This window comes from Cervus canadensis, chromosome 28, assembly GCF_019320065.1.
Source record: "Cervus canadensis isolate Bull #8, Minnesota chromosome 28, ASM1932006v1, whole genome shotgun sequence".
Classification (NCBI taxonomy): Eukaryota; Metazoa; Chordata; class Mammalia; order Artiodactyla; family Cervidae; genus Cervus; species Cervus canadensis.
The window spans coordinates 43118113-43136797 of record NC_057413.1 but is presented as its reverse complement, the minus strand read 5'-3'; the positions used below and the strand labels follow the sequence as shown (position 1 = coordinate 43136797).

Below are 18685 nucleotides of genomic sequence, written 5' to 3'. Positions count from 1 at the left end.
ATTAAAAGAAACCAAAATTATAAACAGATGCAAGAAAAGTTTCTTAATTCAGGATTATTGGCTCCCTGGATCATTAACAGAAGTTGTTAATTTTGGGTACACATGGAACGTAATTACAGCAATTTTCCACAAAAAGTACCTTAGTACCACGCTGGGCAAGAATACTGCTCAGATGCACAATGTGACTAAAAAGGCATTACTTAAATTCTTCTAGCACTCTTAAGCAGCAGAGAAGTCCCAATCATCATCTTACTGGACCACTTTCTGCAGCATGACTCTCCTGCCACTTCCTCATTGCACTATCCCATCCCTTGGTTTCAGAGAACCTATACTGACCTGACTTCTCCTCTGTCCATCCATCCCCCTTCCCAAGCTCCACCTAGTCCACTTGTGTATCTCAGGGTTCCATCCTCAGCTGTCATCTCATTCTATACAATTGAATCTCAGAAGCAAAGTGATACACAGGGGTAACAGTCACACAGTTCAGTCACTCAGTCATGTCTGACTCTGCAACCCCATGGACTGCAGCACGCCAGGCCTCCCTGTCCATCACCAACTCCGGGAGTTTACTCAAACTCATGTCCACTGAGTCAGTGATGCCATCCAACTGTCTCATCCTCTGTCGTCCCCTTCTCCTTCCACCTTCAATCTTTCCCAGAATCAGGGTCTTTTCAAATGAGTCAGTTCTTCACATCAGATGGCCAAAGTATTGGGAGTTTCAGCTTCAGCATCAGTCCTTCCAATGAATATTCAGGACTGATTTCCTTTAGGATGGGGTAACAGTCAAGGGATAAGAAAAAAAGGCCAGAATGAATTGCACAAATCCCACCTTAGATCCACTAAACTGGAGCTGGAAGAAGCAGCAGTGATGTGATTTTTAGAAAAGACTCCCAAAATAATTCTGACAACCCCATTTGTACTGGAGAGAACCACTGGTCCAACAGCACTTCCTGTGTGATCCTAATCGTGCTATTGGCTTTAGCTATGACCTATGCACTCATGTCACCCTAAATGGCACAGCCCTAAACTTTGAACACCTAAGGCACTTCCACATTGCGATGGTCCGTAAGTCCTAAAATTCAATATACCTGATACCATTTTTGTAGCGTAGCAGCAGGAGTAGTAGTAACAGAAATAATAACAATACCCACCAAGAAGTAATTAGGTAGCCTGGCTAAAAATAGACTCTATCCACCTACTGGAATACTGTGCTGCCATTTAAAGAAGCAACTTGAAAGGCACATGCTGTTTTGGGGAGAACACTAAGATATATTAAGTAAAAAAGGAAAGGTAAAGAATAGTATGCAGTTCACTACTATTATTAGTGTTATGGGAAAAAAGGGGGTAAATGTAGTGTATGCACAGGAAACTTCTGGAAGGATTCTCAAGAAACTTAACCATGATTCTTGCCAGAAAGTGGGACTAACAATATGGTGTAGGAAGGAGACAGCCCTTTCACTGCATATTCATCTCTGTTGTTCAAATTTTTTTTACTGCATGTATAAATTCTTTTTCAAATTAAAAAAAAAAAGCAATTAAAAGATACTATAAAACTATAGATAACTTTACATACTATCTGAAAAAGAGCTTGTATCCAGAATACATAAAGAACCTCTATAAATGAAGAAGAAAAAGTAGAAAACACAATTAAAAAAACAAACAAAATGTTTGAACGGGCACTTCTTAACAAGTTTTAGCCAAAAGGCCAACAAAGAAAGATACTCAATTTTATTAGTCATGAGGAAAATGCAAGTTAAAATCATATTGCTGCAACCCTACACAACTAAGTAGAAAGAGACAGTACTGATATCATCAATACTGTCTCTTTACAATATCAAGTATTGATGAAGACAATATCAAAACAATATTAAGTATTGATGAAGAAGTGAAATAACCAAAATTCTCATACAGGTGACAGTAAACTGACACGTTCACTTTAGGAAACTGGCAGTACCTACTAATTCAAGCAAACATCTTGTAACCCAACAACTTTACTGCTGAGTGAAAAAGCAAAAGAAATGCGTGCCAATATCCACCAAAAGATATGTGCAAGAACGTTCACAGCAGCATTATCCAGAGTACCTCCAAACCAAAAAACTCTAAAAAGTAGAACAGATAAGGAGATAAGTTACGTGAGCATACAATAGAGTACCACAAAGCAGTGAAAAATCACTACCTCTCTTACACAAATGTAGATGAATCAGAGTTACAATGCTGAGGCAAAGAAGCCAAACACAAAAGAGTAAATTCCATATGATTCCATTTACATAACATTCAAACACAGGCAAAACTAATCAGAGTAAGTTGGGGTTGTCAAGTAGGGTAGGACACAAGACGACTCCTGCTGGGGTGCCAGAATGTGAACCTATGTCAATCTGGGTGGGTAGTGGTTATACAAAACCCAGGCGTAAGACCTACACAAGACACCTCACCAAAGAAGATATACAGATGGAAAAGAAGCATCTGAAAAGACGCTCAACATCATTTGTCACAAGGGAATTGCGAATTAAGATACCAAAATACACCTCTTAGAATGGCCAAAATCCAAAACAATGACATCAAATGCTGGGAAGGATATGTAGCAACAGAACCTCCTATTCACCCCTGATGGGAAAGCAAAATGGGACAGCCACTTTGAAAAAACAGTTGGGCAGTTCCTTCCAAACTAAACATTCAAACTAAACATACTCTTATCATACATTCCAGCAATCACACTCCTTGACATTCACCAATTTGAAAACTTATGCCTACACAAAACCTTGCACACAAATGTTGATTAGCAACTTTATTTATAAATGCCAAGACTTGGAAGCAATCAAGATGTCCTTCAGTGGGGAAATGGATAAAAACTCATACATCAAACAATGGAATATCATTTTGCTAAAGAGAAATGAGCTTTCAAGCATATTCCTAAGTGAAAGAAATGAATCTAAAAAAACTATTAACTGCATGATTCCAACTAGTACATGACATTTTGGAAAAAGCAAAACTATGGAGACAATAAAAAGATTAATGATTGCTAGAGGATAGAGAAACGAACAGGCGTAACACAGAGGATTTTCTGGAGAGTGAAACCGTCCTACATGCTGCTATAAAGATGCATACATGTCATCATACACCTGGCAAAACCCACAGAATGTAAACCCAGCAGGAGAAAACCCCCACGTCAGCTGTGGACTTTGATAATGATTGTGTCAATGTACCGTCACTGACAGGGACGTGTATCCCACTGCAGTGGGGGATGCTGATGGTGAGAGAGGCCAAGCATGTGTGGGGACAAAGGAGAGAGAGGAGCTCTCTGTATCTCCTGCTCAACTTTGCTTTGAATCTAAAGCTGCTCTAAAAAATTACTTAATTCATCAAAGTGTATACTTAAAATGTGTGCCATAAACAAAGTTTGGCCTCAATAAAAAAAAAAAAAGTAGAAAAAGATTTAAGAAGAAAAAAAGTGTTAAGATAATCCATAGCTTTAGAAGTCAGGACAGTGATTATCCCTGAGGAGGGGCAGTGACTGGAAGGGCAGTAGGAAGGCTTCTTAGGGGCGGGAATGTTATTTCTTGATACAAGTCCTCGTTACATTCACTTTGTGAATATTTGTGAATATCCACTTTGTGAAAATTCATTTCACTAGACACTTAAGATTTATACATTTTTCACTATGAATGTTATACTTCAATAAAATGTTTACATTAAAAAAAGGTATAATAAAAGGAAAAATTAAATAAGTGGGACTATATCAAACTAAAAAGCTTCTTCTACATAGCAAAGGAAATCAGTACCAAAATGAAAAGGCACTTTACAAAAAAATATTTGCAAATCATATATCTGATAAGGACTTAACACCCTAAATATATAAAGGACTCATGACTCAATACCAAAAACACAATCCAATTAAAAAGATGTGAACATTTTTCCAAAGAAGACATAGATAGCCAACAGGAACATGAAAAGATGCTCTACATCACTAATCTTCAGGGAAAAGCAAATCAAAATCACAGTGTGGTAGCACCTCACACCATTTAGAACAACTACTATCACAAAGACAAGAACTATCAAATGTTGGCAAAGACATGGAGGAAAGGGAACCCTTGTACACTGTTGGTGGGAATGTAAATTGGTGTAACTGTTATGGAAAACAGTACAGGGCTTCCTCAAGAAATTAAAAATTGATCTACCATATGATCCAGCATTTCCACTTCTAGGTATTATCTACAGAGAATGAAAACAGTAATTCAAAAAGATATGCACTCCATGTTTACTGCAGTATTACTTACAATAGCCAAGCCACAGAAACAACCTAAGTTGTCATATACACACACACACACATTTTCTTTGTTCACTCATCCACTGATGAATATATACATACCCACGCATACAAAGAATGAAATCTTGCCACTTGCAACAACATGGATGGATCCTGAGGGCATCATACTAAATGAAAATAAGTCAGATAGAAAAATACAAATACTGTATGCTCTTATTTATATGCAGAATCTTTAGCGGGAAAAAAGGTAACATATACAGAACAGATTGGCAGTTGGTGGTAGCAGGAGGTGAGAGGTGGGTGAAATGAGTGAGGGGGTCAAAAGGTATAAACTTCCAATTATAAAATGAATGTCACGGGTGAGTATAGCTAGTAATATTGTATTGTGTATTTATTTGAAATTTGTGTATTTATTTGCCAAAAGGTAGACCTTAAAAGTTCTCACCACAAGAAAAATAATTTTATAACTATGTATGGTGATGAATGTTAACTACAGTTACTGTGGGGTCATTCTGCAATATCAACAAATAGCAAATATAATGTTGTACACCTGAAACTAATGTGATATATCAATTATACCTCAATTTTTAAAATACAATAAAAATACACTGACATGCTAATTCATCAAAATGCATACTCAACGTTTCTAAAGTTAATCATGCCTTTCCCACAACCTGCTCATCATCTTTCAGACGGAATCACTTCAACTTAAAAAATTCCAAAGTATAAACTTTCTTCTACCAAACCAGACTTCACACACAACTGAGAGCTCACTAGAGGTTGCTTCTACAGTTTCACATTGGACTTACAAATAAGCGGATTCACAGAGAACCTTTCAAAAGCTAACCAGTGTGTAGGCAGAACTTCTATACCCACTATATGTGATTGACCATCTTTTACCCAACTGCCCACGTCAGAAGTCTTGCTGCCTCTCTTTTCCTTTTCATGACACACCCCACCCCCTCCCCCAACTGATCTGTCTCTGCTCTTACACTCAGGCCCTCCTCTTCAGTCCTCACTGCCCCGGGCTATGGAGTGAAATGTCTGTGCCTCCCCAGAATTCACACGTTGAATCCTAATGCCCAGTGTGATGGTGTTTGGAGGCGAGGCCTTTGGGAAGCAACTGGATCATGAGGGCTCTGCTTAGATCATGGATCAATACCCTTTTAAAAGCAGCTGGGATCGCTTCTCAGCCTTCTGGCTGAGATAAGTGTAGTATCTGTTCTTATCAGTTTAATATCTGATACGTCCTCTATCCAAGGACAATATATTAAATGGATTTTTGGGATTAGGAGTTGGAATAGGAGCTTGTTCCGTCCACTCCACGCATCGACCTGGTATTGCAGTATTTCCAGAAACGGTGCACCCCCCTTTGGGGGGAATAAATATTGTAAATAAATAAATAAAATAAAAGCAGCTGGAGAGAGAAGTCCCTCATCCCTTCCACCATAGAAGGTTATAATGAGAAGACACCAATAATGAGGAAGCTGGCTCTCATCAGACACCAAATCCACCCGTGCTGTGGTCTTGAACTTCCAGCTTCCAGGACTGCAAGAAATAAACTTCTGTTGTTTATAAGCCACCCAATCTATGGCATTTTGTTATCACAGCCCAAATACCCCGTTTTTAGCCTACATTCATCTGCAGCTCTCCTACTATAGCATTCACTCAGAGTTGCTTTATCTAGGGTTCACAGACCCTATAGACCACAGGTAGAAATGCATTTAGATCTAACTGGTTTCCTTTGTGATCATGTTTTACTTTATGCATTATCCCAAAAAAGGTCTGCAGGCTTCACCAGATTGCCAAAGAGATCCACAGCCCAAAAAGGTTTAAGTGCTCTAACTAGATTCTGCTTCTATGCTTATACCCTCCAATTCTCCTCCACACTGTGTTCAGGGTAAATTTTTTGAAACATAAATATCATCTGCCATCCATATTTAAAACCCTTAAATGGTACCAATGGCTTCCAGGATAAAAGCTAAATTCAACAGCTCAACAATCAAGCAGGTTCCTGATTGGCCCCTGCTCATCCCCTCAGCTTCATCTTGCCTTCCTCCACAAATGCAGCTAACATCCTGAATTCAATCAGCAGTTCTCTGAATTCAGTATGCTTTCTCACTCCTCTGTCTCTGTATAAGCTGTTCCCCCTGCCTGGAAAGCCCTTCCTCACCCTCTCCATGTGGCTAATCCCTGCTCATCTTTTACCGCCAGCTGAAGCACCACCTCCTCAGAGAAGCCCTCCTGGCCATCCCCCGCTCCCAGGCTTGGAAAGATGCCCTGTCAGTGCTCTCACAGTTCTGTGATGATCTCCACAGCACCTCCTTCAGGGTGTTTTGCTCATTTACTGTCTGCCACCCCTCCACACTGGGAGCTTTTTTAGAGCGGCAGCCAGAACAGGGTATGACATGCCTAGCAGAGCTCAAGATACACAATGGAGTGCTTAACAATGCTTGCAGAACAAGGCTCTGGAAAACAGCCACACCAGCGTACATCCAGTCAGAAACCTCATCAGCCAATGATGTGGCACTGGTCTGGAGGTTACCATAAGTGCAAACTGCCAGGTGAAGCAAGACAGTCCTGCATCTATTAATCTGCCACCAAAGCTCCTTCATTCAAGGCTGGGAAGTTAGCCCTTAATAAATGTAACTACCCTGGTCGTCGGGCACTGTGCCAAAGGGCTTGACAGGCATTAGTTCACTAAACGTCAAAGCAACTCTGGGATATTCTTTTTTAAACAAAAAGAGGCAAAGAGGTAAACCACTCAAAATCAAGCAAAAGTTATAAACTGAAGTTTTCAAACCAGGTCTTTGATTTCAAAGCCATACCCAGCCACTGAGCTCAGATGGTTTTCTGAAGATAAGAGGCCAGCACGCCCTTCATCCTTGGAGGCATTTTGGAAGGGCCGAGGCTGCATGAAGGGCTTCCCCAGCAGCTCAGTGGTAAAACACCGCCTGCCAATGCAGGAGACACTGGTTTGATCCCTGGGACAGGAATATCCCCTGGAGAAGGAAATGGCAACCCACTCCAGTATTCTTGCCTGGGAAATCCCATGGACTGAGGAGCCTAGCGGGCTACAGTCCATGGGATAGCAAAAGTCAGACACGCTTAGCGACAGAACAAACAGGCTGGGTGAGAGAGGAGCCCTTCGTTGGCCTCTTAGCAATAAAAAAGATCTTATCCCCCAACCAACACTACTATTAAATTCTTTAAAATTCAAAAAAAAATAAAGAATAAAGAATAAATAAAATTTAATGTAATTTCCCCCATGTGTATTGTTGAAAAATCTTTTAAAATAGAAGGGCTGTGATTTTCTTCCCCCAAGAACAGCAAATAAAGCAGGAAATGAGCAAAACATCAAACTCTGCTCATCAGGCTTGGAGGTTTAAAAGGAAGAAGAAAAATACCTCCAAGGCATGGACTTGGTTGTGGCAACACCAATAATGAAAGAAAGCAGACTCTCGAAGGCCTGCGGCAGAGACACCGTGAAGTGCTCGCCTTTGAGAAGGTGCTGTGGGGCTGCGCAGGAGACGGGCTTCTGACGGACGGACACCAGTCCTGCTCAGAGCGGCTGCCACTCCCACCAACTCAGTTTGGAGTCTGCACCACAGCTCTCAGCCTATGATCTCTAGCACCTTCCTGTAAGACCCCCAGGGACTCACACCCTACACTTGAAGGAAAAACAGGATGTTTTCTTTAATCTCACCCACACCACCTGTTCACATTAGTTTCTCAACCCCCTACAAACATGGTCACCTCATATTTTGACTAGAAGTTGGTGACCACAAAGTATCCTCATTCCTAACTAACACATTTCCCCACTCGCATCCCCCTTACAACCCAGTCTCCCCCCTGACCATTTTGTGTGTCCTTACTCTTCCAACTCACCTCCAAATCAGGTGTCTGATACAAATCTGCCCAGTGACTTTTCTGCATCCCAAACTTAAACACAAAACCCAAACAGTCCATTCTTCCTGTCCCTAACTCCAACCAAAAACACATAACAATGTAAGTAATTTATCTACAATGAAAACTATTCAGGTAAACCTAGGGGCCGTTCAACTATGGAATCATAAATATCTAGTCACCAGACAGTTTAAAACCAAAGAGAAAAAAAAATACAGCCTTTAAGGACACACTTCCACAGAAAAGGTTTTCTGTGGCTATCATTTTCTAAATTAATCCATACTGATATTATTCAGGTTGCAAACCCCCAAAGAGACTCTTACAGTACACCATGTAAGACGCCACACTTTTATTCAAGACTGTGTCTTTATCACTTAAGTTACAGCAACTGTTCCATTAGATCCTGTCCCACATTTAGCAAAGACAAAGATTAGCTTTACAAATAAAATGCACAGTTTAAACACATCTTGAAAGTGCTACAGTACTGCACTAGGAAAAGGAGTGGGAAAAGGAGTGACATGAACAACAGGTAAAGCTAATTTAACAGTGATCTATACCGATACAGGGAATATAGGCCTCAGAGAGTACATGACCATGTTCCCCCCAATCAACAAAGGAATAAACCGAAAGGTCCTCTAAACAAGGATCTTTGTGGATCAACATGCAAAAACAAACCATTTTTATCGTAGCACAGTTTTGTGTTATACTAAAAGGGAAAGGCAAACTAGATAAAAATGTGTAGGATCAAACACTGAAGATTTTGTATACCATGCAAAGTTTTATATGCAAACACAATGACTTGAAAAACCTTTTCTGGATTTCAATGACATCTGAAGAAAAGGAATACAGTCCATCCATTGCTAGGACTGACACCAAAAAATCATAAATCTAAAAACATACACTGAAATACACCACACTTTCTCCCACCTCCAGTCTATTATTTCTTGCAAGTTAATACACACCTGCACAGTTAAGAATGATTATTCACTCTATTTTGCCTCATTCATTATGCTGAAAAAAATTCTGGAAAACTTTGCCAGCACATCTATCTATATAAGGCATTCTAGAAAGGGTTGAAATTGAAAAACGATGACCTGAAACAGGCAGAGACTGTGAAAGTATGGAAATGATATGCAAAGCCCCCACCCAATCCATAGTCTCCAAATTCCTGCCCCATTCTTCTCATTAGGTATCCATTAATCTAGAGGAACCTTCTCACACTGTGTTCAGGAATGTTACCAGCACAAACATGTAAGAAAACCACATGTCTGGCCCAAGAACTTGACTGCAGGAAGAGAATCTCTGATACTTCTGAATGGTCAGAATACTTCTTTCAGAAGTGTGGCTAAGAGTGTGATTATTTATATAAATGCACTTCAACTTACCAGTGTGTGTGAGTCCAAGAGACAGATAAGACAAGAATAACTGTTACTCCACATCACTCCACTTAAGCACCAAGAAATCAGAAAAGGTACTCCCGAAAAGTCCCAAGTACCACATCACCAACCTCACTCTTTACCAGGACTTCAACGAGGCAGCAGTGAGGCTAAAGAGAGCCTGTCCACTACCTAGGTGTTTTGCAGTGTGGTCTGCCCCTGCTTCCCTTCTCCCCACACCAGATTGGTCACAGTTGCAGTCCATGATCTTTCCCAGAACATTCTTCTGCCCTAATACAAAACTGCACCTGTCTCTGATACAGGACACTTGGTACAACAGAATGAACAGATGCAGTTAGCTAGTACTACATCTTCTTCCTACTGCATTCTTCTTTCCTCTGGTGAACAGCTGCAGCCATAATTTCAGATGTCCAGCACTCTCTGCAGATTTGCCCCTGGCCTCAAGGGATGACACGACGTTTTCATTCATCTTGTGCCATTTCCTCAGTCCACTGCATCACAGGTCAGCGTGGGTTTGCCCAATGCTGCTGGATATTCCAAGACACACTCCACCTTCCTCTAAACACAGGGGCTTGAATTTACCAGAAAATCAAATGCATTTATCTCTGATCACATATCAAAAGCTATCATATGAGATTCACATTTGTGAATCTACAGAAGTCACAGTCCAAGGTGCATACCTTCAAAAATTCTCACTAAAGAGAAAAAAAAAAAGATTCTCTATTAGTCCAACATCTCCCGGCATAGGCCTCTGAGGTTGCCAGTTTAATAAAGCTAAGAAAGGGGCAAAGATGACTGACCCAAAAGCTAATATGAAAAAAAAAGTTCAAATTATAGACTAACTTATACTGAAATTTTAATTCCCAAAAATGACCAAAGGAGCACTTCCCAGTAATCTGAAGGGACAATAGCAGTGCTTCTCCCTTTAGAAATAAAACGTGTTAGAGCTGGAAAGAGAAAAAGAGCTAAATTAAACAAGCCTTACGTTTTTAGAATATTAGAGAAAACATGAATCTGAAGAACTCACAAGTAAATACACTTGAATGTCAACTTTATCTTAATAAAACTAGAAAAGAAAATAGGCTTGAAAATCCTGGCTGTCTCTCACGCCAACATTCTAGAAGAACATTATCCAACAGAACTTTTCAGGAGGATAAAGTGTTCTACATTTGTGTTCCCCAATGGGGTAACCACCAGCTATTGAAAAATATTACGTAAAATACAGCTAGTGTAACTGAAAATTGAATTTTTATTTAATTTTAATTAGTATGAATTTTAATAGCTATATGTAGCTAGTGGCTACCATACTGGACACACAACTCTAGAATACAGTCTTAGATTCTGATTATTAAAAACTTCAAATGAAGCTCTTTAACCTCCCTTCCGCATTTAACACACACAGAAAATTTCTTCCTTATTATCTCATTCAACAACATAATTTTGTTAACAAGGGACCCAGCCCAAAGCAGGATCAGCCTGTTTCTCAAACCCCCTAGCAGAGCAGAATGATATCAGTCATCCACCCAGGTGGAATGAAGGCTTTCTTTTGCAAACCACTCTGGCACAAAGTCCCACAACAAGCCTGAATCTGAACAATTGAAGTGTCTCATTAAAATTATATTAATAAAAGTTCTGAGTTGTGACTGGCCAACTTCCTACATGTGGGTTTGTTGAGATACTGAACATAATCTTTCTTCTAAAAGAAAGAGAACATTTAACTTCAATCTTGATCTATAATTATTGTGGTAGTTCAAAACTTTGCATCAGTTTGCACAGACATGACCTCCTCTTGACCTAATAAATTCAAATAGTATTAGCTCTCACCCTCTTCATACTCTGCCCTCAATAAATATTTAATACACTGGGGTTTGTTTTTTTTTAAACTTTATATATTCAAAGAATTCTTAGCCCTCTGATTTTTCTAGTTTCTGGTTAATTTGTGAAAGGTAATGTTAACTTTAATACCCAATTAAGGACTATGAAAGAGATTTTTAGTCAAAACTTTTCACCAGACAAAAAATTGGGTTTGCCTTTTTTTTTGGACGGGGCGGGGCGGGGGGTGGGGGGGGGGGTTGGCAGTGAGAGTAGTGAATGGGAAGGAGAAGAGAAGAGTGAATGGGGAGGAGAAAAGGATTACACCAAAAAAGCATTATGTCCTATATTGTTAACTGGATCTAACTCTAAAAAGCCATTGACTCAAAACAATGTAAACAAAGACCATGTTTTCATTTAAAAAAAAAAATTATTTCCCTGTGTTCCATCACATCAAAGGGCAAATTTTACATTTTCTGGATACCCCAAATGTAATCGGGAAAATGGGGCAGACTGACAGATAAATGTACTGACAGTGAATGGGGTCCCCAAGTGGTGCAGTGGTAAAGAATCTGCCTGCCAATGCTGGAAACGCAAGAGACAAAGGTTCAATCCCTGGATCAGGAAGATCTCCTAGAGGAGGAAATGGCAACCTACTCCAGTATTCAGGATTATCCAGGAAAATCCTATGAAGAGAGCCGCCTGGTGGACTACAGTCCAGAGCATCACAATCAGACGTAAGTGAGCACATGTGAGTGCGCACACATGCACAAATACATCATTTAAATCATTTTGCATCTTCAGATGCACACAAAACTCGAAAGATGCAGAGTGAAACTGCGTGACTCCTTGACATTTACCCAAAGGAGTTGAAACTCGATGCCCACAAAAACCTGCAAAAACCTGTGAATACTGACAGCAGCTGTATCTGTAATTGTCAACACTTGAAAGCAACCAAGGTGTCCTTCAGTAGGTGAATGGATAAACTGATACCTCCAGACAATCGAACCTTTTAAGTGCTAAAAAAAGAAAAAAAAAAGAGCTATCAAGTCACAAAAAGACATGGAGGAACCTTAAATGCATATTTTAAGTGAAAGAAGCAAATCTGAAAAGGCTACCTACCGTATGATTCCAACCATAGGACATTCTGTAAAAGCCAAAACTACAGAGAGAGTAAAAAGATGAGTGGTTGACAGGGGATGGGAGGAGGGAAAAATGAACAGGTAGAGCACAGAGGATCTTTAGAGTACTGAAAACTACTCTATATAACACTGTAATATATTGATACATGTCACTATACAGTCATCCAACCCCATAAACTGTACACCACCAAGAGTGAACTGTAGTATACACCATGGACTTTGGGTGATAAAGACTTGTCGAAGTAGATTCATCACTGTTAGAAACGCAACGCTGGTGGAAATGCTGGTAACAAGGGAGGCTGTGCAGGGATGGAGCAAGGGGTACATGGCAAATCTCGGTACCTTACTCTCAGTTTTGCTGATCCTAGAACTGCTCTAAAAACATAAAATCTTGTTTAAAAGAAGTGTGTTGTTGTTTCTTAGTCGCTAAGTCATGTCCAACTCTTTTGTAACCCCACGGACCGTAGCCCACCAGGTCTATGAGGCTTCCCAGGCAAGAATACTGGAGTGGGGTGCCATTTCCTTCTCCAGGGGATCTTCCTGACCCAAGGATCCAACCTGGATCTCCTGCAATGGCAGGCAGCTTCTCTTATCACTGAGCCACCAGAGAAGCCCTAAAAAAATATAAAATCTTTAAAATAAATAAAACTGCACTAATGAGCTGCTTTGTGTTTAAGAGAATGTTTAAGGAGGGGTTTTCTAATCAAATGGATAATTAGTGACATCACTGGAATGAACATTCTACTGATTAACTACTGAATCATGCTGTGTTCACACGGAATTTAAAAGCCCAGGTTAAGCTGGGTGAAGCGTGGCAACATATTCCAATTGGGAGACAGACTGAAAAATCAAAAATGAATGTGAGCGAAAGGGCCACACACTGCCAGGAGCCAAGCATATTTGGCAGATAACTCACAGAGTGACAGAAACACAGTTCTACATCAATTCCCAAAGCCTGGTCTCAGAGACAAGAAAAGAAATAACAAAAATAAATAACCTCTGCTTAAGCTAACTAGTCAGTATCTTGGCTGAATCAACTTTCTACGAGTAACCAATTCAGAAATAGAATTTATTTTGTAAGATTACTCTTGATCTCTGCCCTAACCCCATCTTTATTTAAAATTCATCATTATTTAGCAGATCTAGTTGGTAAGTAAAATGCTTATCAACAGAATAGATCACAAACATGAAATACTAATAAAATCTATTTCCCTAAAGAAAATGTATCCATGTAATATTTCTTTTATGACATGATTCATTAGAAAATAAATCATGAATGTCTTTTTATCAAAACAATGAGACTTTTCCCTAATAAATCCCATATCTAAAACACTCCATTATTCCCTAAGTATCTGACTGAACAGTTATATCTACCATACATTAAATTTATTTACAAAAAAATAGTACTTCTCAAAGTTGCCATTAAATAACCCTGTGATTGAGACTGTCTCCAACTGTAAAGGCAGAATATCAATAGTTTTAATTAGGTATTTATACTTAATAAGTAGAATTAGAAAAAAATGTCCATCTTTCCCCATCCTAATTATCCTTTCTATTAACCTATAATACACTCAGTATATTCTTTTCTTCCTGTCTTTTTTTTTTTTTTAATATTCTAGGTCTACTCTTTGAATAACTTTTGAAAATATTTGTGAAGACTCTATATCCCTCACTACACTGTTTCAACAAATACCACTTATATCTATATAATTTTAAAGTGCTTTTACATATACTGTATTTCAACTAAAGAAAATGCACTAATTGACTATTTCATTTCAGATTTGACAATCACAAACTAGCCTGATTTCTGCATGATTACTGAATGCCTAAAATAAGCCAAGAAAATGCTCATGCTTGTATTTCACTAAAAATTTTAAGTCCATGTTTCAGGGGAAAAATTGTTTATGGTCATTAACTCTGAAAACATTTATGAGCTACACAAACATCTTCCAAATTTTATAAAGAGGTAAATCTTCAACAATTTGCAAGGTAGCAAAGCTTCCCACTGGTCTCTCTATAACACACTAACTTAATTACCTACATACAATTTCAGGATACAAAAGTGGAAACAGTATGTGTTCTAAGCACTAACACATTTGCACTGCTGCTCCTCCCAACATTCTCCTTTCTAATTGCATTCCCACAAGACCTGAAAGCTCTATTTCAACCAACCCCAACTGACTGGTGTCCTGAGTGGATAATGCTGGGCAGCAAATCCTACAGCCTAAGTCACTGGAGAGAAGAGCAATCCTAAAGGAACTGCGTTTAGTCAGCTAGTGCCAGAACATTCTGCTTGAGAGGCTCCTCTGCAAAGGGTTGGGTGTGGGCCCTGGCTAGCTGACTTTACAGACCTGTGGCTTCCAAAGAGTGCAATGCTGACTAAAGTTTTTACAGAACACACTCACCTTTATGTTCACGAATGGAAAAGCCAAGATACCTCCCTCAATGGCGTCTCTCCATTCTCCCTGCCTCATAGACACACCTTCGCCCAAGTCTTCTGGACCTCTGGACTTGGCAACATGCCACAAACATAAACACCGCATTCTCTCTCACACACACACAATCATACCCACATACCCAGGCAACTCTCAAGATCATCCAATAATCTTTCACATTAAAGAAAGTCACCTCACAACCCACTCAAGGTTCTTCAACAGCTCCCCAGTGCACTCAGGACAAAAATCCAAAGTCTACAGCATCCCCTATGCGGCCCTGTGTCACTAACTGCTCTCATCACCTCAGCTGCATTTCCAGTTCACCCCTCTCCGCAATCTACCAATCCTCTACAATGAACTTTCAGCTGCTCAAATATGTAGTGCCCTCTCTAACATACAGTCCTTCACCCACGCTATCCCCTCTACCTAAAAGAAGCACTTTTCTATTTCCATTCTCTCTTAATCTTCCTACAGGTCTAGGCTGAGCATCATCCTCCAGGCTAGCTTCCTCTCTTCTTCAACTGTAATAGGTACCCCTTCCAATACACCCTCAGTTCAGTTGCTCAGTCGTGTCTGACTCTGCAACCACATGGACTGCAGCACGCCAGGCTTCCCTGTCCATCACCAACTCCCGAAGCTTGCTCAAACTCATGTCCATCGAGTTGGTGATGCCATCCAACCATCTCATCCTCTGTCGTCCCCTTCTCCTCCTGCCTTCAATCTTTCCCAGTATCAGGGTCTTTTCCAATGAGTCTAATACACCCTACACCAAGCCGAATACACTCATTGTAACTAGTTTTTCACTATTTTATGCACCCTGCTCCCAGAGAACAGTGCCGGTGCCCCTCTTGTCTACTGTACCAGAGCCACTCAAGTATTTGCTAAATACATTCTAAGTTTACTTAATGAACATAATATGAATGTAACCCATAAATAAAGGAAATATGTCCAAAGGCAGTCATGATATAATGCAATCCAGGCAGTAATTTCCTTATACTTTCGTATAAACTGCAAACTACAGATGCATTTAGGAAAGATTAAAACATTATACATTAAAAAGAACACCTTCATCATAAAAATATTAGCTTTTTTCCAATTCCTGTTAGGTCTTCCTTGGTGGTTCAGTAATAAAGAATCTGCCAAAGCAGGAAACTAGGGTTCGATTCCTGGGTCAGGAAGATCCCCTGGAAAAGGAAACGGCAACCCACTCCAGCATTCTTGGCTGGGAAATCCCATGGACAGAGGAGCCTGGCAGGCTACATACAATCCATGGGGTTGCAAAAAAGTTGCACACAACTTAGTGACTAAACAACAAATAACAAATTCCTATTAGGCAAACTGTAGTTCATAAAAAGTACCATAATGAAAGTAGCAAAAAAGCAGCTCTGGCTGCTTCTGGGTCAAGTCTGGTATGAGCATAACTATTCCTCTCTACCACCAAACTTGCCTTGCATTACTCAGAACCTTGCTCAGTTTTTAAGTCCTGACAGAGATCTTTTATTAAGGGTTCCACTTATAATAATGGTCCCAAGGACATAAACGTGTTGCCAGGAAATAGACCTCTGATATATCCTGGGCATTAGCCGCCACTGGCAGCTACTTTCTTTGAACCACATGTCTTCTTATGAGTTACAATCTGAGGCTTGTGACACCAGATTTTCCCAGGGCAGCAGACTGATGTCATAAACGTGATGATACTAAGCACTCTAAAGAGCTCACCAGCTCCACCCTGAAATCTGAATGCAAAGGGAAGCTTCTCATCTGTAAATAAAGCCTCAGTTTCCCCAGCATTAGAGAATGGTTCCCATTTAACAAGATTTTTGTGGGAATTAGACAGCCTATCAAAGTACTTAGCAGACAACACCATTATTTTCAAGTCAAAAAGGCTCCCGGGAAGACTACAAAACCTAAGATATTTTCACATCTTTAGAACTTTTGGTAATACCATAACTTATTTTTCACTAATATCCTTTCAGCAGGAAATTTCTGTGAAAGAAAAGGCAGAAAGATGAGGAAATGAGAATCGATTTTCTTTTTTTTTTTTTGGTCATAACTTTTGAATATGACAAACTTCACAGTAATTTACATTAAGATCCACTTTCTAATCTCTGCACTCCCAAAAATCATAGCCTTAATTTCTACCTCAATCATCCCTAGGGTCTGAAAGACAGTAAAGATACATCTTCAATACATCTTTCCAAAATGCTCTCACAAGAAATAATCATTTCCTTACTGCCTCTACGCACCTCCAAATAAACTGAATCTTTGGAAAATAAAACAAAATAGCTAAATCACAAAAGTTGGCTTTCAAGGTCTCCAGTTTCTTTCCAATAGATCTAGAGTCATGAGTTATAATAGAAGCACCTGTCGGGTAAAACGGGTGGCAATCCTTAAAAACTCCAAGTGTAAGAAGGAGAATTTGAACTGTAATTACAGGTGTAAAGTTGACTTCCCACCTCATACATTTTCACTCTAACACAGGATGGCCAAGTAATAATATAGGCTGGCCAAGGTGAACATTTTTATCATTAAAAAAAGAAATGGGAGAAGAGAATTTGAGCCAATTAAGCATACTGGCTCTCACGTTCCTAAGTCAAGCTGACCTGAGGTGTTTTTTTTTTTGACAAGGAAATCTTACAGATCTTTTGAAACGTGTTTTAAATAAAGGTGAGAGACCTCAAGAGTCTTGTAACTTTACCCAAGCCTGGGTTCATGGACTCAACTTTTAAAAATGGGTGACGTGTGAACAGCTTCCTAAAAGCAAATGGGGCACTAGGATATAATTTAGGAAGTGATGATGCAAGTCTCTGGGGGACAGGGAGGAGGGGAGGTGAAAAAGTCAGAGGAAATACCCTCCCGGTTCCTGGGGGCACCAACTCAAGACCAAGGAAGGGAGGAAGGGCCGGCCTCCAAAAGCCGAGGGAAGGGGGCACCCCCAGCTCCAGTCGGAGGTGCCAACGCCGCCCCCTCACCCTTCCCCGCGGCCCTGCCCCCCTCACCCGTGGCCCGGGTGGCCCCTGTCGGCCCGAGCCTCGGGCAGGCGAGTCCCCGAGGGTGGCAGCGCACCCCAGGCAGGGCCTTCTCGGCCCACCGCCCCCCCTCCAGCTCCCCCCAACCTGGAGCCCCTCCCCGCAGGCCCGGCCTGGGCCCAGCCCGAGGGTTCCGGCCTCCCCGGGCCCGGAGGCCTGCCCTGGCAGCCCCGGCGCCCGCGCCCCGTCCCCTGCCCCCACCCGGCCGGGCACTCACCCCCAGAAGCCGCAGGGACAGCGAGGCGGCAGACTGGGCGCTTTGCTGCGCTCGCTCCCGGCGTCTCCCATGGTGCTCGGCGGCGGCGGCGGCGGAGCTCGGCGGCGGCAGCGGTGGCAGCAGCTGGGCCTGGGCCCCGCTCGAAGGAGGCGGCGGCGGCGGCGTCGGGGGGCTCGGGGCGGGGGGAGGGGAAGGGAGCGGGCGGGCGCGCGAGCGGGCGCGAGTCCGGGGCTCCGAGCCGGGATTCCAGGCCGGTCAGCTGGAGGCGGGCCGCACCACTCGGCCTGCGGAGACGGGGGGTGGGGGGAGGCCGGGGAGGAGGCGCGGAGAGTAAGAGGGAGGGGAGCTGAGGAGGTGGGGCGTGCGGGTGAACCGAGGACCGCGGGGCGGGGAGGAGGGAAGACCCGGCGCCCTCGGCAGCTCCCACCGCCGCTCCCAGCCACAGCGATGTCCCGTGCGGCGGCGCTGGGAAGGACCTCAGGC

General features: G+C 41.5%; 1 protein-coding gene and 1 non-coding gene across 3 annotated transcripts in view; one reads left to right on the top strand and one right to left on the bottom strand.

The window, feature by feature from the left end:
* The window catches only part of ZFAND3 (zinc finger AN1-type containing 3), a 311146-nt gene extending 292701 nt beyond the window's left edge, over positions 1-18445 (bottom strand). Inside the window, exon 1 of one of the 2 annotated variants that reach the window (XM_043450580.1) lies at positions 18203-18445. In XM_043450580.1, coding sequence (XP_043306515.1) covers positions 18203-18273 — 71 coding nt within the window. In that variant the 5' untranslated portion in view covers positions 18274-18445. The remainder of the gene's footprint in view (positions 1-18202) is intronic. The other variant, XM_043450581.1, reaches the window with a different exon arrangement.
* Positions 5446-5635, top strand: LOC122430222. The gene has a single exon (XR_006266299.1). It is a non-coding gene; the product is annotated as a U2 spliceosomal RNA (small nuclear RNA).
* Positions 18446-18685: the final 240 nt, after the last annotated feature.